The 20462-nt window shown below is 50.1% G+C and overlaps 1 protein-coding gene across 7 annotated transcripts in view; it reads right to left on the bottom strand.

The window, feature by feature from the left end:
* The window catches only part of NLRP1 (NLR family pyrin domain containing 1), a 41016-nt gene that overhangs the window by 20149 nt on the left and 405 nt on the right, over window positions 1-20462 (bottom strand). For all 7 annotated transcript variants that reach the window (XM_045984716.1, XM_045984715.1, XM_045984713.1 and 4 more), the window contains exons 2-6: window positions 19894-20219; window positions 19181-19333; window positions 16360-16563; window positions 5191-6838; window positions 2283-2453 (exon numbers count right to left, since the gene is read on the bottom strand). In XM_045984716.1, coding sequence (XP_045840672.1) covers window positions 2283-2453; window positions 5191-6838; window positions 16360-16563; window positions 19181-19333; window positions 19894-20176 — 2459 coding nt within the window. In that variant the 5' untranslated portion in view covers window positions 20177-20219. The remainder of the gene's footprint in view (window positions 1-2282; window positions 2454-5190; window positions 6839-16359; window positions 16564-19180; window positions 19334-19893; window positions 20220-20462) is intronic.

The raw sequence follows: 20462 nt of genomic DNA on the forward strand, positions 1-20462 counted from the left end.
CTTCCGGGGCCGTGCCAGTCTCCGGTCATCCCCCGGGACTTTGCTGGAGCATCCTAGATGGTCTTGGCTCCAGAGGCAATAAAGTCCTGAGCTCTCCCAGTGTTTCCAGTGAGGGGAACGAGTCACATTGGCCTGACCTAGCCTTGATGCTCTTGGGGGAACACGCCTTCTTTCTGTGACATGACCCCATGGAGCCGGCATGAGCCAGATTCGGGCTTTCCTGACAGAGGGGTCCTGCTGGTGCCGACTGTGTCCTCACCGGGTTCCCGTCTCAGCTCTCCTGCTTCCGGCTGTGGAAACTGGGGGAAGCCTGTTGACCTCTTTGAGCCTCAATTCTTATTGTCTGGGAACCAGAAATGGTTGTCGCTGCTATGCTACGTGATTCTTTCCTGAAGACCCCAGAGGACATGGAGATTATGAAGTTCTATAACCACGTGAGGCGTCCTTGGAAGTTGGATGTCTTCCCCCCAGGGCGTGAGGTTGGGTCTCTGAGTCCCTTGCAGAAGCTTTTCTGCCAGACCCAGGCAACTCTCCTTGCAACGGTTTTGGGGGGGACCCAGGAAGTCACAACGCAAGGCTACATTTGCCTTCTCACTCTGTTGGATCCCCTCTCTCTCCAGCCCCCCAGCCTCTGGCTTTTCTTCACTTCCCTTGGAATCTAGCTTAGATTCCATGATCCGTCATCGCCAACGTTCTAAAGGTGACCTTCGGTCACATCCTTCTGGCTAACCCCAAACTCCACCATATTCCTGATCCCGAACGCAACCCCCACCCCTGCCTGAGTCACAGGGCAGGTGTGGCTGCTGGGAACCACGACTAGGAGCCTTGGTGATGCCTGGCAGGTGGAAACCCCCCACTGTACAAAGACCATTTCAGAGCGGCGTCTTCCCCCAACCTCCACAGCCAACCCTTACGCTCTCAGCAGACAACTCGACTCCTACCTCACAGAGGGGAACGGAGGCATGAGATGGAAACCCTGCAGCACCCCACAGTCCTACTGTGTGCCTCCGTGCCTCCCTCCCTGGGTCCCGTCCCTGCCTGCCTTCCTGATACAGTGGAGGAGGCCGTCCCTCCTCTCCAAGGTCAGTCATTCCTCTCTTCTTCCCCTCCCAGCTGCTTTCTCCTTCTTGTTTCCTTCACCAACAAATTTCAAATTTAGGTCTTTTCCTTCTTCTTAAATGCAAGCAACTGGTCAAATAAACACACGCGCATGCGCGTGCACACACACACACACACACACACACCCCTTTAGCTGGTTCCCATTTCCCTCTGCTTTAACTCATTTCTCCTCTTTCCCACCCAAGTCTTGGTATTGTGGCCTCATTTTCTACCTGTCTCCCTCTGCTTCCTTCATTCTAGTCTGATGTTGGCCCTGACATGACAGAGGCTGTTCCTGCTAAGACTGCCCGACTGCCCTAACGCTAATCCAATGGTGGACAGTTTTTAGCCCTTGCTTTACTTGGCTTCCCAGCAGCACTGGCCCCTGCTGGCCACACCGTCCTTGGAACCCTCCGCTCCCTTGGACTCCACATTGCACTCTCTCCTGGTGTTCTTCCCATCTCCCTGGCCGCTCTTTCTCAGTCTGCATTGTTGGCTTTTCTCTTCCTGAGCAGTAAACACTGGGGGGATTCCCCAACGCCTGACATGCAGTCTTGTCCTTGCAAATGAATTTTAGGATCAGCTCGACCATGTCTGCAAGAAACACAGTTATGATCTTGATACAGATTGAACGGAATCTGTGCATTAGTTTGGGGAGTGTCACCATCGTAACAATATTAATTTTCTGATCCATGAACATGGGATGCCTTTCCATGACGAAAGTCATTTATCATTTAATATCTTTTAATCATGTTTTGTAGTTTTCAGTATATAAGCCTTGCTTTTCTTTTGCTAAATTTGCTCCTAAGTATTTCATTCTTTTTGATGCTATTGTAAGTGGACTTGTTTCCTTAATTTTGCTTTTGGGTTGCTCATTGCTAGCGTGCAGAAGTAGGACCGATTTTTCCATGTTGACCTTCTATCCTAAAATCTTGGTGAATGCGTTCATTAGTTCTGATGGCTATTTCTGTGGATTCTTTATGATTTTCCATATGTAAGATTATGCTGTCTCCAAAGAGCGATCGTTTCACTTCTTCCTTCCTACCCTGGAAGGATTTGTTCATTTTCTTGCCTAACTGTCCTGGATAGAACCTCTGGCAGGATGTTGAACAGAAGAGCCCTCAGCTGCCATCTCAAGTCTCCTGCCCATCCCTGTTTCTGAGCAGGACCCAGCTCAGACTCACCGCAGGGTCTCCAAACGGCACCAAGGGAACCTCAGGGCCTTGCAGAGACTCCATACCGCCGTGTTGCTCAGGCAGTTTCCACTCAGGTCCAGCTCCTTCAGGTTTCCAGTGGTCCGGAGAGTGAAAAAGAGAACCTCCCACCAGGCATCTGTGACCGGGACCCCGCTGAGCCTGAGGGAGGGGGAGAAGGACAGGAGTGGCATGAGCTGTGTGGGCAGGGTCTGGGGTACACAGCCCTGCAAAGCCCCGTGCGGCTCTGCCCCTTGGAGTGCCAAGCCCAGGCCGGACCGAGCAGCTTCCCTGTTGGCTCCTCTGTCCTGCGCCCCTGGGCGGCATGCCCCTCCTGTGTGCTTCCTCGCTGGGCAATCCTTGCCACACCATCCTGAAGTGTTCATTTTGTGAGTCTATGTTTGTCCTAGTCTGGAGTTCCTCCAGGGTAGGGGGTTCTCATCTTTTTTTATCTGCAGAGCCCAGCAGAGGTCCTGATGCAGAGGAAGGGCTGGGGGAGCTTTCCTCCCTTCAATGCAGACACACCTGTGTTCCTTTGGCGCTGACGTTCTGGAATCCCGGAGCCCAGAAAGGAAAGGAGGGATGGGAGGAGGGAGCAGGAGCCGGGAGTCGTGGTTTGAGGACGACACGGGAGGGGAATGGTATAGGTGATTGTGTGTACTGCTGTTGGGCTTGGCTTGCTTGGGACCCCCTCCCCTTCCAGGATGGAAAGGGTCCCTGGGAGCAAGTGCCAAAGGAGAGCGTCTCAGGAAGGACCTACGTCCGAGGCTCCAGCAGCTCAAACTCTGTGCCAGCGGGTTCCACACAGGCATCTCCGCCTTCACTCCGGGTGCCCCTTGACTAATGCATCTCAATGTGCCCCCCACTCGGTTAGTCTTCCCCCCAAGTCTGCAGAGCCACACAGAGGCGAGAGGCAGGGGCCCCGAAGCCAGGCCTCCCAGCCTCACTCAGCGTCCTCGGCTACAAAAGGAAGGCAGCGGGAGACCCTCCTGCAGCGGGTTTTATGAGGACTGAGAGATGATCAAAACTTTAGCTTCACAGCTTTAACAGGCCAGGAGGGTCAACGCTACAGACATACCTCCCCCCAAACCATCATCTGAAATCTTAATTATTTAAATTCCTTTTATGCTTATTTTCTTTTGTGGAATTTGAACCGTAAATTTGGAACTTTTCTTTCAGCCAACACTTGCTGTCTGTGATCAGAGGGGCTCTTGTAAGAAACAGTTAAACACCTATCATTCAAAGCGTGCACGGCTTAATTACCAGCTGAGTGCTTGGAAGTTGCCTGTTCTGACCACGTTGGATCGTTGGGTCGGTCCTCCGCTCCCTTCCCCCAACCTCCTGCCCATCTTCCATTTCTCCCCAGCTGCCCTGTTTGTTCAGAGCGGCCCCTGCTGCTCCCTCTGTCTTGCTTTCCCGGGGCTCAGTGCCCTTCAAATCTGCCGCACATGGCAGCCAGAGCCTCTGACTTCCCAGGGGACTCTCTCCATCAGCCACCGCCCCAGTTCCTTCCAGACCTCCCCTCTACAACCACGCACAGGGAGAAACCGCCTGCACCCGGGAATACGCAGACGGTCCAGCCCGTCGTGGTGCCCTCCCCGTGCCACATCGCGTGGTCATTCAGGCATTCACAGAGGCTGTGCTGGGCTCCCGCGCTGTGCGGGGCAGACGGCCTCGGTATGAAGACCACGACTTGGGCGCTGACTGGCTCATTTGGAAGAGGCCATGACTCTTGATCTTGGGGTTGTGAGTTTGAGTCCCCATGTCGGGGGTAGAGGTTATTTTAAAAATAAAGATAGAGACTCTGAAGTAGAATGGACAGCATGGCTCTGCTCTGCCAGAGGAAAGTGTGTGGAGGAAAGACTGCGGAGCAGACCCTGATTCTTATGACACCATGTCGAGTGACAGACGTCTGGCTCCTGCTGATGTCATGCGCCTGCCTACCAACGCACCCGTCTTCTGCAGTCAGCACGAACTTCATCGTGAAAAGAAGAAAACGTAAAAAGATCAGAGAATAAAAGCCCCGAGTCCAACATTTCTTCCTCTGAGACCCTTTCTTTATCCGTTCTACTCTTGGGCTTCCTCTCCTCCCGAGGCTCCTGCCGAGCCGTCCCTGTGGGCACCGCTCTCCAGTCTAATTATGGGACGGGCATCTGTCTTCTCCCTCAGACTTTGAGTTCCTCGAGGGCAGAGTTGTGTGATCTCATAGCATAGAGCCTAGCAAAAAATCAGTTCTTAAGTGATGACGGAATGAATCATGCCGGCGCTAAGTGATCCGTGGGGCGACCGTGCTGGGGGGACCTTGTTAGGGAGGTTCACGGTGCTGCCGGGTTGGAGGGTGGTTACAACAAGCTCTCCCTCAGCTCAAACGCGGTGGGTTTCAGGCTGAGCAGTAGCGCCTCATGGGCACAAACAAGGAAGCCAGTTTTTCGGGGGAAAACAGAGACTCTCCTGGAGGCACACACATTCTCAGGTGACAGACGGGACGTTTCAGAGCCAGTGGCATATTGTCAACAGTCATTGGGGGGTTGCCCGATGCAGCTGATGGAGTATTTCTCCAAAAGATGAGAAAAAGAGAGAAAGAGAGAAAGACACACACAGACACACACACAGACACACACACAGACACACACACACACACACACACACGTCAGGCTAGCGTGGGGCAGAAATGTGCCCGGAGAGAAGGTGGCAGGTGTCACAGACACAGGACAGGGAAACCACAGAGGGCTCCTCCGGAGGCAGGCAGGACGCTGCACAGGATCCCAAGGGGACAGGGAACCGGGGTCAGATTTGGCAGTTCGAAGTCACTGGTGACCTCATTCCTCTAGCCCCCAGCGCCAGGCTTAGGAGGATGGGACCCATGGAGGGGCTGGCTGGAGGGGTGTGGGATACTCACAGAGCCACATGGACGGGACTCCTCTTGTGTCCATGCTGTCCACGCTCTTTCAGTCGAAGCTCCTTCACGGCGCAGAATTTAATGCAGAACATGAACACCAGGAGCTCCAGGCCAGTGTGGACGCGCACGCTCGCCCCGTGGAAGGGGGCCATCGCGCGTGTCAGGAAGTCCTTGTCCTGAGTCTCGTACAAACAGTGCAGCATCGGCAGGGAGCCCTGCTGCAGAGCGGGGAGCTGGCTCCAGACCGCCTTCTCTACCCAGCGCAACAGTCTCCGTTTCCTCTCCGCAGGCACCTTGCCCTGGAAGACGGCCTCCATCTCCCGCTGCACCTGCTCACTCAGAAGTCCCAGGACAAAACACGTGGTTGGCGCCCCAAACCGGTCAAGGCTCCCATATGCCTTTAGCAGGTCTTCCAGCCCTTGGACACTGTTGGGGGGATGGCTCTCCTTGTCCTCACTCCCCAGCACGCAGGACACGGCTGCAAAGAACTCTTGGAGGTACCGGTGAGCAAAGTCATAGTCCGGGGAGGAGGGGTGCTTCCGCAGAATGCCCATCTCTAAGAGGGCGGAGATGGTGGCCTCCTCCACCGCATGCTTCCTGAGATCCTCCCAAGCGAGCAAGCTCTCTCCCTGCCTGATGCCCTTGGCAGCCAGAGAGCAGAGGCCCCTCAGCTGAGTCCCAAGGGGCTGGGCTGGCAGAGCCTGGGCAAGGTAGTGCAGACAGAGGGCAGTAGCGGTCTGGGAGGGCAGCCAGAGTGCCTCTCCCCGCTCCATCTTCTTCTTCAGGCAAGTGCAGACCAGCCAGGACACCAAGGGCACGAGACACATCGTCAACAGTGGTTGGTTTAACTCAACCGAGTGAAAGGCTCTGTCTGCTTTGCTTTTACTCTTGAAATATTTGTAGAAATATTCCTTCTGGCTGGACTCGGAGAACCCCAGGACCTTCACCCACTGTGGCGGCTCGACAGAGAGAACAAACGGTTGCAGAGCCGTGGTCCGCGCTGTGATCAGCAGAGATGCCCCGGGGAGGATGGTTTTCCTCAGCAACCCGACCAGCAGTGTCTTCACCCGCTGCGGCTGGTCCCAATACGGATACACCGACTTCTCCTTCCCCAAGACCCACTTTAGCTCCTTCCCCAAGTCCCATTTTAGCTCATCCAAACCATCCAGGATGAGCAGCAGCTGTCCGGGCTGAGACAGGATCTGCTTGCTGGGAGCCGTGGGGGCAGTCCAGTCCTTTGTGATGAGCTCCTTGAGACTCATCGTCTTGGACCGGGCCAGCCGTCTGCAGCTGAAGTAGAAGACGTGTTGGAAACGATCCCTGTAGAGCCGGCCTTCCTCCCAGGCCCTCCTCACCTGCCTGGCCACCACCGACTTCCCGACTCCAGCAACTCCGTGCAGTACGACTACTCGACCTTCTTCCTGAGCACCCAGGCCCGGGCCAAATAAATCTTTGACCTCAATCAACCGACCTTGCTTCTCCGCCTTGCTGTGATGCCAGCTCCCCTTGCTCTGGGACTCCTGGCGTCTGGGGTGAGACTGATGGAGAAGCAGCAGCTCTATGAATTCTTGGTGTAAATCCTCGTTTCCCCATGACTTTGTGGGGCAGGGCCTCTTTCTCTCCCGGTGCTGGCGTCTTTCTCCAATTCCTACGCAAGGGAGGCAAAGACGGGACATGAAGGCAGAGCATACATCTGGTCCGCTGTTCATTCATTCGCTCGTTCACTTGACAGCCATTTTAGGCAGCCCCTCCAAGCCACGCGCCGTGCTGGCTGCCAACGCCGGCACGTTCTCGCCACTGCTGTGGAAGAAGCGGGGGCTGCGGACAGAAAATCCCAGCCTGCCTTGACTTGACCAAGTCATGCTCCCTGGTGACTTCCTTCATGCTGCGGATAGTCACCAAGGGCTTGGTCTGTGCCAGGTGCCACTCTGGAGGCTGACGGTAAAGAGGGAAGGAAGCGCACAACACAACTGCTCTCATTATGCCTGTGACCTGAGCCATTTGCCCCACTGGGCCTAGTTTTCTCACCTGTAAACTGGGGACCACGACATCTCCTTGTAGGCGGTCACAGAGGAGTGAAGGAGATAACATTGACCTCAGCACCCACCATGGAAGCACAGGCCAAGGACGTCCTTATGCCCGCACCTGTGGTTGTCCATCTGAGGGCCGTGTCCAGGAGGAGCTCTCAGCCAACAGCAGATGGTGGTCCCCTGGCCCCAGGAGAGACAACTCCGGATGCGTTCTACACCGTGTCCCACAGATTCCAGAAACATCAAATCTCAGTTTCTCACTGGGCAGGTTACGTCGTCTTAACGTTGTATGTGTCGGCCTCAGGTGCTGAGGGAGGCATTAGTTGTTCTTGGCACTGTGTTCTCCAGAACATCCTCGTTCTCTTGGATCTGTTAGTGCTCCCACAGACCTAAATCCTCTATTTTTGGTTATTTTCTAAATGTCCTCCCCCTGCCGCCAGTACCTCCAACAATATGTTTTGAATGGGGGTTAGCATAGGCTAATCCAACCCAGGGGCCACTTGTTGTAAAACCTATAACCTGAGACCGGTCGTTGCATTTTTTAAGCAATTGAAAAAAATAAAAAGAAGAATATTTCACAGTATGTGAAAGTTATACAAAACTCAGAATGCAGTGTCCATAAATATAGCTTCACTGCCTCCCTGCCAGGCCTACTGGTTTGGGTATTGCTGATGTCTGCTTTCGGGCTACAGTGGAGAGTACAGTATTTGCCATATGGGCCATATGGCCCACAAAGCCTAAAATATTCAATGTCTTCTCCTATACACAGGAAATCTGTCTACTTTACTCTCTATATATCAAACTGTGTACCATGCAGATTTTGCACTTGCTATGAAACTGTTGTTGGGATATTATTTTATTCAAGTTTCCCCACTGAGGAAGTCCCTTAGAATTTAGAATTGGGGGAATTGACATTAGCAAGATGGGGAGTTGGAGATACTAGTATTTGTCCTCTCCCCCTACCCCCTGCCACACACAATTAGATAGTTTTTCATGAATGCAAATAGCTTCAGGAGAACTCAGCACTTCAATGAACAACCTACAGCAACACAATGCCAAAACACCCCCACAAAAACCCCACAGAAAAAGGCTTGCTGGGGAGATCAGCCTCGCATAGACACTTGGGGAAGCCTAGGGACGATGGAGAGGGGTGACGGCTGCAAGTGTCAGCCATGCAACAGGGGTCACTGTGGTCCCCAGAGGTCTGCACTAGGGAGGAACTAGCAGTCTTTGCTGCTGAAGACCACAGTGGCCCTACTGTGGACTCCCAGCAGGTTTCACAGAAGAGGACCCCATCATGGCTGTTGGTGTGGACTCCAGTGGCCTGCTACAGAGAGGACACCAGCAGCTTCTGTCACCGAGGAAACCAACAGCCATCCCCACCGTGGACTCCTCAGTGCGGAGATGATACTATGCCCCCTTCCTGAAAGTATCGCTGCATTGCCCTGGAGTCAAGGTTGCCAGCCTCTCCAAGTGTGTACATGCTCTGGACGCCAGAGCTCTGGATGCTCTGTGCATATGCATGCTTTAGACCCCAACTCTGTGGTTACTCTGGACACCTCTGCATCAGATACCACTACACCACCATGAGGGTGCCTGCAAGCTGGAACCAGTGACAAAGGGGTCCCCTTGGCCATGATACTCCCAAGGGCAGAATAAGAGAGCAGAAGGTCCCCAGCAGCCTTGGCTGCTGACCCCCACCCCGCCTGTACCCTCACATCCACCCACAGATGAAGACCTTTCCAGACCAAAACCAGTCTATAAAGTCTGGAAGACGTGAATTTTCCACCCAATGCACAGATGTGAACACAAAGCTGCAAGAAACATGAGACGATAAGGAAACAGGACACCCCAGAGGAACACCACACTTCTCCAGCAATCAACCCTCCCCCCAAAACGGAAACCTTTGAAGTGCTAAAGAATTCAAAATAGTTCTTTCAAGGAAGCTCAGAAGGCTACATGAAAACACCGGTAGACAACTCAATGAAACCGGGAAAACAATACACAAACAAAGCAAGAAGTTCAACAGGGAGACAGAAATCATAAAAAAGAAACAAGTAGAAATTTGGGAGCTGAAGAATACAGTGACTGAAATGAACAAACATGCAATGGAGAGCATCAACAACACCGGCGATGAAACAGAAGAAAGAACCTGTAAACTCAGAGGCAGGTCATTTGTGACCATCCAGTCAGAGGAGAAAAAAGAAAAATGCATAAACAAGAGTGAAGAAAGCCAATGTGAATTATGGACACCATCAAACAAAGTATTATTTGCATTATGGGAGGCCCAGAAGGAGAAGAGAAAGAGGAAGGGACAGAAAGCTTATTAAAGAAATAATGGCTAAAGATTTCCCACAGCTGGGGAAAAGATATGGACATCCAGGTACATGAAGCTCATGGCTCTCCATATGGATTAAACCCAAAGAGGATTTCACTTATATAAATTACAATAAAACTGTAAACAAAAAAAGAAACAAATGACCTAAAGACAGAGAATTTTGAAAAGAGAAAGTAAAGAGAAAAAAAAAAAAAGACTCCTCATATGCAAGGGAACTCCCAAAAGGCTGTTAGCAGATTTCCCAGAAGTGACACTTTGCAGGCCAGGACTATAGACCAGGGCAGATATATTTATTCAAAGTGCTGAATAAACACATTATGCCAACTAAAAGTACTTGACCTAGCAGAACAGTGCTTCAGAAATGATAGTGAAATACTTTCCTAGATAAACAAAAGCTCATCACCATTAGGCCTGATTTTTAAGAAATGCTAAAGGGGGTTCTTCAAGCTGAAATGAAGGGATGCTAACTAGTAACATGAAAATACATGAAAGTTAACTCACTGGGAAAGATAAGTGTAGAGTGAAATTCAGAATGCTCTTAATACTGTGATGGTGGTGGGGCGCCTGGGTGGTTCAGTGGGTTCAAACCTCAGCCTTTGGCTCAGGTCATGATCTCAGGGTCCTGGGACTGAGCCCCACATTGGGCTTTCTGCTCTGTAGGGGGCCTGCTCCCCCCCCTGCCTCTGTCTGTCTACTTGTGATCTCTGTCAAATAAATAAACAAAATCTTAAAAAAAAATACTGTGGTGGTGGTGGTGTGTAAAACACTGAATGCTAGTACAAAGGCTAGAAGACAAAACGTATTAAAAATAATGAGTTACAATAATTTGTTAATGGGCACACAATGTAAAAAGATGCAAATTGTGACATCAAAAACATAAAATGTGTGGTGTATATGGAAGTAAAAGGTAGCATTTCTGTATGTGATCAAAATTCTGTTGTTATCACCTTAAAGTAGAGTGCTATAGCTCTCAGATGTTCTATGTAAGCCTCACGGTAGCCACGAAGCAAAAACCTATAGTAGACACACAAAGGAGAAAGAGAAAGGAATCAATGCATGCCTCGATAAGAAATCATCAAATCACAAAGGGAAACAGCAAGAGAATAAGAAAAGAATAAAGGAAGAGCAAAGCAGGCAGAAAGCAATAAACAAGATGGCAATACTAAGTCCTTAGCTGTAGAAATTACTTTAAATGTAAATGGATTAAATTCTCCCATCAAAAGACAGAATGTCTGAAAGGATTAAAAAAAAAAAAAACCAAAAAAAGAAAAACCCAACACCAAGATCCAACGACATGCTGTCTAAAAGAGTTTCATTTCAGCTTTCAGGACACACTTAAGCTGAAGTGAAGGGATGGAAAACGATATTCCAAGCAAATGGAAATCAAAAGAGAGAAGTAGCTACACTTCCTTTAGACAGAATAGACTTTAAGTCAAAACATGCAATAAGAGAAAAAGAAGGTAATTAAATAGTAATGAAGGGGCGGATTCATCAGGATGTTATAAAACCCAAATTTGTAAAGCAAATATTAACAGATCAGTAGGCAGAAATAGACAGCAGCACAATAACAGCAGGGGACTTCTAATACCCCACTTCCAACAACGGAGAGGTGATCCAGACAGAACGTCAGTAAGGAAATGCTGGACTTGAACCACATGTTAGACCAAACAGAATATTTGTGTTAGACGTGAAAACCCTTCCATCCAATAGCATCAGGATTCATGTTCTCAAAAGCACATAGAACAGATCATATAATAAGACTCAACAGGTCTGAGAAACTGAAACCATGTCCTGTATTTTTTCTAACCACAGTGATATGAAACTAGAACTTGCTAACATGAGGAACTGGGAAAATTTATAAATAAGTGGAAATTAAGCAACCCTCTCAAACAATCAATGGGTTAGAAGAACAAATTAAAATTAAAAAACAAAAAAATCTTGAGACAAATGAAAGTCGAAATACAGCATGCTAAAACATAACCCCAGGGGCAGAATAAGAGATCAGAAGATCTGCAGCAGAAGTTATTTTAAGAGGGAAGTTTACAGTGACACATGCCTGCATAAAGAAGAATGAAAGGTCTCAAACAAACAGCCCAACTTTACACTGTAAGAACTAGAGAAAGGAAAGCAAACGAAGTCCAAAATTAACAGAAGGAAGGGAATAACAAAGACCAGAGCAGAAATAAATGAGAGGCTAGGAAAGCGAAAGTCAAACCAAACTAAAAGCTGATTTTTTAAAAAAGATAAACAAAATTGACAAACATTTAGCTTGACTCAGAAAAGAGAGAGAGAGAGAGAGAGAGAGAGAGAAGACTCAAATAAATAAAATCAATTACTAATGAAATTGAGGAGACAACGAGTCCCAAGGCTGTTTTGAGTAATCAGATGCCAACAAACTGGGCAACCTGGAAGAAGTGGATGAATCCCTAGAGACACGCAACTTATGACCAGACTTTTAACTAGAAAGGGGATTGAATCAGTAATAAAGAATTTCCCAACAAAGAGCACCCAGAACCAGATGTCTCCCTTGATAAATTCTTTAAATATTTAAAGAATTAAAGCCAATCCTTCTCATACTCTTCCGAAGGAAGAGTAGGTAGCCACTTGCCACGTCACGTTATGAGGCCAGTTTTGCCCTGATAACAAGGTCAGGCAAGAATGCTACAAAAAGGGAAAATTACAGTCCAATATCCCTGATGAACATACACGCAAAAATCCTCAACAAAATGCCAGCATATCAAATTCAACAGCACAAGGATTATAGACCATGACCAAGTGGGATTTATGTCTGGGATGCAAAGATGGATCAACACAGGCAAATCAATAAATGTGATATATCACATTGATAAAACCAAGTGTAAAATTATATGATCATCTCAGTAGATACAGAAAAAGCAGTTTTCAAAATTCAACGTTTTGTTTCATGATAAAAGCTTTCAACAAATTGGGTATGGAAGGAACACACTCAGCATGGCAGAGGCCATATATGAGAAGCTCATCACACTCAAGGACAAAAGGCTAAACCTTTTCCTCTGAGATCAAGAACAAGACAAGGATGCCCAATCTCACCACTTCTTTCTTTCTTTCTTTCTTTCTTTCTTTCTTTCTCTCTTTCTCTCTTTCTCTCTTTCTCTCTTTCTTTCTTTCTGGACTTATTTATTTTGGGGAGGGAGAGACAGAGAGCGAATCTCAAGTAGACTCCTTGCTGAGCACAAAGCCCGACATGGGGCTCAATCGCACAACCCTGAGATCTTGACCTGAGCTGAAATTAAAATCAGATACCTGACCGACAGAGCCACCCAGGTGCCCCCTCACCACTTCTCTTTAACATGTTACTGGAAGTCCCAGTCAGAGCAATTAGGCAAGCAAAGAAATAAAAGGAATCCAAATCATTAAGAAGTAAAATGTTTCTGGGGCACCTGGGTGGCTCAGTGGGTTAAGCCGCTGCCTTTGGCTCAGGTCATGATCTCAGGGTCCTGGAATTGAGTCCCACATCGGGCTCTCTGCTCAGCGGGGAGCCTGCTTCCCTCTCTCTGGCTCTGCCTGCCTCTCTGTCTACTTGTGATCTCTCTCTGTCAAATAAATAAATAAAATCTTTAAAAAAAAAAGAAGTAAAATGTTTCTGTATACAGGTGGCATGATCTTACAGATAGAAACCCTAAAAGAGTCCACCAAAACGTGCTAGAATTGATAAAAGAATTCAGTAAACCTTCAGGATACAAAATCAACATAGGAACATCAGTTGCATTTCGATACACTAACAATGAACCATCTGAAGCAGACATTTGTCTTCCATCAGAAACAATAAAATACTCAGGGATAAATTTAACCAAGCCTGTGCATAGAAAACTATAAATACTGATGAACTGAACAAGACACAAATGAATGGAAAGATAGTCTATGTTCCTGGATTATAGGAATTAACATTGTAAAAATGTTCACATGACCCAAAGCAATCTACAGATTCAGTTCAAACCCTATCAAAATTCCAATGGCATTTTTCATGCACATGAAAAAATGCAATCCTAAAATTCTTATGAAATCACAAAAACCTCATAGCCCAAGCAATCTTGAGAAAAAAGAACAAAGCTGGAGGCATCACACTTCCTGATTTCAAACATTATTACAAAGCTGTCGTCATCAAAACAGTATGGTACTGGCGTAAAGACAGACACAGAGATCAATACAACAGAACGGAACACCCAGAAATAAACCCGTGCATATATGGTCAGTGATTCTTGAGAAGGGAGCTGAGATACACAATGAGGAGAAGATCGTCTCTTCAGTGAATGATGTTTTGAATCTGGACGTCTGTGTGCAAGAGAATGAAACCGGACTCCCACCTTACAACACCCACAGACATTAACACTGAATGGATTAAAAACTTAAACGTAATATCTGAAGGCATAAAACTCTTACAAGAAAATTGGAGGGGAAAGGTCCTTGACGTTGATCTCGACAATCATTTTTTTGATATGACAGCAAAAGAAACAAAAGCAAAAATATGAAACAAAAGCAAGCAAAAGAAGAATCCAAAGCAAAATATGACACCAAAAGAAACAAAAGCAAAAATACGACACAAAAGCAAACAAAAGAAGAAACAAAAACAAAAATGCAAAAGTGGGACTACATCAAACTAGAATGCTCCTGTGCAGCAAACAAAATGATCGATAAAATGAAAAGGCAACCTGTGGAAAGGGGGACACATTTGTAAGCCACACATCAGGTAAGGGGTTAATATAAAACATATATAAAGAACTCATACAACTCAACAGCAAAACAAAAACAAACACAAACAACGAGCAAAGGACCTGAATAGACATTTTTTTTCCTAAAGAGGATGTGTGAATGAACACCAGTAATCATTAGGGAAATGCACATCCGGTAGTACCTGACATCTGTCTGGAAACTATCGTCAGCCAGACAGGCTGTAACGGGTTGGCGAGGATGTGGACAAGAGGGACTCCTGCACACTGTCAGTGGGAATGTAAGTTGGTGCAGCCACTGTGGAGAACAGTCTAGAGTTTCCTCAAAAAATTAAAAATAAGATTGCCATATGATCCGGGAATTCCACATCTGGGTATTTATTCAAAGGAAACAAAGATCGGTATCGTGAAGAGACACCTGCCTCCTCATGTCCGCTGCAGTATTATTCACAGTAGCCAAGACGTGGAAACAGCCTAGGTGTCCTCTGGCTGATGAGTGGATAAAGAAAATGTGGCACATATATACAGTGGAATATAATCCAGCCATAAACAAGGGAAATTCTGCCATCTGTGACAACATGGAACTTGGGGGTCATCATGCTAAGTGCCATAAGCCAGAGAGAGAAAGAGATACAGAGTACCACTCAGATGTGCAACGTAAAACAAAAACCAAAAACCAAAAACCCGAAAGTCAAGCACATAGAAGCAGAGAGTGGAATGTTGGTGGCTAGGGGCTGGGGGTGTGGGAAATGGGGAGACGTTGGTCGATGGGTACAAGTTGCAGTTATAAGACGACTGAGTTCTGAGGGTCTAGCGTACAGCATGGCGACTGTAGTTAAGACTAGTGTGGTTCATACTGGAAATTCATGGATCGACTAGATCTCAAGGATTCTTGCTACACACACACACACACACACACACACACACACACACATGCACACACAGGCACAGGTATGGGAGGTGATGCATGTGTTCATTAACTTGATCACTCACGGTGATCACGTCACAATGCATAGATTTATCAAATTGTCACTTTGCATGCTTTAAATCCAATTCTATTTACCGGATATACTCCAATAAAGCTGGAGAAAATGATGAATTTAGAATCAGGAAAAAAATGTGTTGCTTTTGATTTGATCTTTTCTACTGATTAAGCGGCATTGTGTAACCCTATTACATTTCCCTTTTTGCCTTGGTTGCTAGGATGCTCAAAATCAATAATTAATTATTTGCAAGTAATTCGTCCTCATGGCTTTCATGTTTGCTTCATTTTAAGGTTATTGCATTTGTATGTTTCTGTAAAATATTCTCTAATCCTTCCTTCTTTCTTTCTCCCCTCCCTCCCTCCTTCCCTTCCTTCCTTCCTACCTTCCTTCTTTCTTACCACCCTCCCTCCTTCCTACCTACCTCCCCTTCTGAATAGAAGGCAGTGTAACTTATCAAGTCAGTCAATACATTCTCAGCCTGGGCCACACACATTTCAGGTCCCTGAATTCCTCACGTTCACTCCTACCTGGGTACAGAAAGAATCCTTTCTCCTTAACACCTCTCAGATTCCAAGAGTGTATCTCTGAGCATTAGGGTCAGTTCTAAAGGTATGTCTTGGCAGCGGCTAAGACCCTGGGTGGCATGAGGAGCCTGTGAACTTGACTGTCCCTGTTGCCCACACAGCCGAGAGAGCGTGATGTGGGGCTTAAAGGTGTGGATTCTGGCATCAGGAGACCACAGAGGCTGAAATCCACCCCCGCCTCCAGGAACCTGCAGTCTTCCCTCTCTGAGTCCTGTGTCTCTCATCTCCATGACGGGCGACAAGGGTCTCGACCCCACGGAGGGAGGGGCTGTGACATTTGAGCAGCTGTGCCCCACACTGGGGACAGAGCCTGATATGTTTCCTGCACTGGGTAAAGCACCTGCATTGTAATTTCCAAGGGCCGCCTAGAAACGGTGGCTTAGCCCAAGGGAGGGATGCCAGCCAGCGGGGTTTTCCCGAGAGGGGTTTCGGATGCGCTTGAGATCCTCTGTCCAGCCTGCCTGTCTGGCCCTGCCCCTGACTCAGCCCCGCCCATCCTCTCCAGGCGCTCTGCAGGGGCCTCACCTTTGCTGTGCTCTCCAGACGTTTCAACCGGGGGCCACCCAGCTCTGGGAGCCTCCTCCTTTCTGGGCTTGCGGCTGGACCGTGGTGGGGACACGCAGGCCTCTAGGACTGCCGTGGACATGGGAGCACTGGGTGACTCTTGGAATGGTGAGTTTTGGTCTGGGGAGCTTGGAAGGACTTGGTTAAAGGGACAGGAAGGGTCTCCTGGGGGGAGAGACAGGAAGGAAATTGCCAAATACTGAGCATCCCTTTTTTGTTAATTTTATTTTTTTAAAATTCTTTATTTTTTAAAAGATTTATGTATTTATTTGACAGAGAGAGATCACAAGTAGGCAGAGAGACAGGTAGAGAGAGAGGAGGAAGCAGGCTCCCGGCCGAGCAGAAAGCCCGATGTGGGGCTCGATCCCAGGAGCCCGGGAACATGACCTGAGCCGAAGCAGAATCTTGATGACTGAGTCACCCAGGCACCCCTTGACGTGTTTTTCTAACAATTTTTTTTTTTTAATTGGACACAGTGAGGGAGGCAGGGGAAGTGGCCGGCAGGGAAGAAGCAGGCTCCCCACTGAGCAAGGAACCCGATGCGGGGCTCGATCCTAGGACCCTGAGATCATGACCTGAGTCGAAGGCAGAGGCTTTAACCCACTGAGCCACCCAAGCGCGCCCTGAGCCTCCCTTTATGTCAAGACCCTCTGTTCTGAGCTCTCGCTACAGTCCTTTGGGATGGGTGTTGCTAATCTCAGATTTAAAACCATAATGATTGGGTCGCCTGGGGGCTCAGTGGGTTTAGCCTCTGCCTTTGGCTGGGTCACGGTCCCAGGGTCCTGGGATCAAGCCCTGCATCGGGCTCTCTGCTCTGTGGGGAGCCTGCTTCCCCCTCTCTGTCTGCCTGCCTCTCTGCCTACTTGTGATCTCTGTCTGTCAAATAAATAAATAAAGTCTTAAAAAAAAATAAAACCACAAAGAATAATAAGAACCCACCTTACCCTTTCAAGGTCGTCTACTGTCTCCCCCATTCCTCCAATCATAGTCAACCACAATCCTACTTTCTACCTCTCTAGGTTTGCTCATCCCAGACATCCCATATAAATTGAATTCCGTGCTGTAAGGTCATTTTTACTGGCTTCTTTGATTTATCAAGCATTATTAGTATCAAGCATTATTATTCGAGCATCTTCCATGGTGTGGCTAATACTGGTACTTCCTTTTTTTCACGGGAGCGTAACTTCTGTGTACGTGGAAACTGTATTTTACGGGTCCATTAGAGGACACACGTTTGGGTTGTTGACGGTTTTTGCCTTTGCTGAGTAACAGTCCGATGAAAATTCACCGACACGTTTTTGTGTGAAGATGCTTTCGTTTCTCTCCAGAGTGGGTAGGGTGTTTGTTTTTTTTAGAGGATGTGGGTAAAGTGTTCTTTTAGAGGGTGATGAAAACCTTCTAACATTGATGGTGGCGACCACTGAGTTGGACGCTCTAAATGGGTGAGTTCTGTCTCAATAAAACTATTGCCAAAAAGAATCATAAAGATAGAGACACAGTTTTATCTCTTAGTAGCTGGCCTGGAGCTTCCTTCTGGCATTAGGTGGAGAGACGCTGAGAAGCCACTTGGTGGGTTCAGGAGCCCCATTTCTAGGACAAGTAGTTAGCAGGCAGCATCTAAACACAGGGACAGCAAGTTGGGACAGGGCGGCCGGTCATCAGGGGAGAAGCAGTGGGACCAGGTCTGCAAGGGGGGGGGAGATGGATGCTGGTGGGGGCACCAGAAGGCCTTTGTGGGGGGACATGGGACGGGTCTAACCCCCCCAACACCATTCGTCAGTGGAGTTGCACTGAGGAGCGTGAAGGCTCAGGGGGGAAGTGGGAACACGGTGGGGATGAAGTGACTTGCCTCGGTCACACAGAAAGCAGGTGTCAGGGGAAAGGAGGGCATTGGAGCTCGAGCTCGGGAGAGGAGAGGGATGCTGGGCACCAGGGGGAGGGAAAGCAGAGGCACTGCGAGATCAGCAACGGGACCTTCCACAGAGTGGCAGCAGGAACGGCTGGTTCCAGGTTCCAGCCCTGGGTCTGTCTGCAAGCGCTGCCTGAGCGTGGACCAGCACTTCCACACTGGGCGGAGGGTCCTCTCAGAGCCCTGACGAGAAGGGGAAGAGGCAGGGTGTGGTTAAGATCTGAAGCCTGGGCAGAGTTCCCGGATGGGGCTGTCGGGTGAGCGTGACTCTGATTCTGGCTCAGGCCGTGATCTCAGGGTTGTTAGCTTGAGCCCGGTGCTGGGCTCCTCGCTCAGTGCAGAATCTGCTCGAGATTCTTCCTCTCTGCTCCTATGCCCCTGCCCTCTTCTTAAAATAAATAAATCTTCAAAAGAAAAAAATGATCTTTGGCCCGAGTGACTCAAGATGGTGGAATTCGAAATAGGAGATGTCAGGAGAGGAGTCTACGGGGGCTGAGGAATGAGTCTGGCCTCCTCTGGGGCTCATCTGGAGAGCAGGGTCCACCGTGGAACCTTCTAGACCACCATGGCCCCGAGGATCTTCAGTCCCGAGACAGCCTGCTTAGCTCTGCCTGGGGAAGGACGGTGTTGCCCGTGATGCTCCGCCCGGTAATGCGCCGCCCGCCCCGCCTGGGTCTCCTGTCCCCATCTCTCGCTTGGAACGGGCTGTCACCTCGGCGCTGGAACCTTCCAGAAGATCACTTCGGCCGCCTGCCTCCGCCACCCCAGCCTGGCTCCCCCACCCTGCTGCCTTCCTCTTTCCCCCACCCAGAGCCCTGTGCAGCCTCAGGCTCATCTGGGTGGAACCAGTAGGAGGTCCCGGGCCAGGCTTACGGTTCTGAAGGATGCGTCTGGTTGTGCCCGGCGGCCGTCTCGAACTCCTGGTCGGTGGGTCCTGGACGAACGACAGCACCTCGGTGGAGGTGGGCCCACTGGGGGACTGCATGCTGGATGCGCTCGGGGAGCAGGGCATCGAGGAATCCTTGGCTGCGGGTGGCAGAGAGAGGTGGGGGCTTGTCGTCGGGCGGGCCAGGACTTGGGGACCGAGGCTCTGGACATGGAGCCGCTCTGCTGTCTCCACTGGGAGAGGCCCGGAGAGGCCAGGGACCCCGTGAGCTGGGAGACCGGATTTCTGGAGCACTCACAAGGTGTCAGGCCCTGTGCTAAATGTTTCCCAGGGATGACGCCGCGATCGCTCTCACAGTCCGTGCAGGGAGAGTCGGAATGGGGCTTGCAGGGCTAACACCTGCGCCTCGGCTCCGGGGTCTATGCCGCCAGCGCAGCGGAGCATGTGTACCTGGGAGCGCACACCCGGGGTGCACCTGGGAGCCAGCGCCAAGCCCCTGGGTGGGCCTCCCTCCCCAGCCTCCGGACATCAGCCCCTCTCCCCAGGCGCCCTGGGGACCCCATGTGGGCCTAGAAACGCACTTGGCGAGGAGAAGGGTCCCGAGTTGCTGCCCAGAGGAAGGCCTGGAGGGGGCTCCAGGGTGGAGGTCCCCCGGGGGTCGGGCGCCAAGCCCGTGGGCAGAGGGGGATTCTGTGCTCACCTGACATCAAGGCCGCCTCTGCCCGGGCCTGGGCGCAGAGCTGGCTCAGGCCCATCTGCTCCCAGGTGTGGAGGGCCAGGTCCCAGGCCTGCTGTTCCCCGTACTCAGCCACCAGCCGCGAGGCCACCTCCAGGCCCCCTGCCTGCCGCCCACGAGCGGGCGTGAGGGAGCGCGGGGGCCCGCCGAGGGGCTTCTCAGGCAGCCGCAGCTGGAACTCCTTCAGCTCCTCCTTCCCCAACACGTCCAGGTACCAGGCCAGCCGCCACTGGACTCTGCCGGCCATCTCTGCCTTGCGGAGGCCCTTCGGGGTGTCCACAGGGGCAGGGCTGGGGGTGCAGGGGGGCGTCAGGCAGGTGGAGGACAGCAGCGTCCCTTCCTCTTTGTCGCTCCCCTGTCCCCCACTGCGACCATTCCTCTGCACCTGGTAGACTCCTACGCAGTACTCAGAACCCTGTTGTGTGAACCCCAGAGCCTCTGCGGAGAGCGAGGGGGTGGGGGTTGGGGGAGAGGGAGGAAAAGCCCCTGGGAAGAAGGAGCTCGATGGGGGCGCTGGAGTGGGGTGCTGCCGG

Source organism: Meles meles, chromosome 18 (genome assembly GCF_922984935.1).
Source record: "Meles meles chromosome 18, mMelMel3.1 paternal haplotype, whole genome shotgun sequence".
In the NCBI taxonomy this organism is placed as follows: domain Eukaryota; kingdom Metazoa; phylum Chordata; class Mammalia; order Carnivora; family Mustelidae; genus Meles; species Meles meles.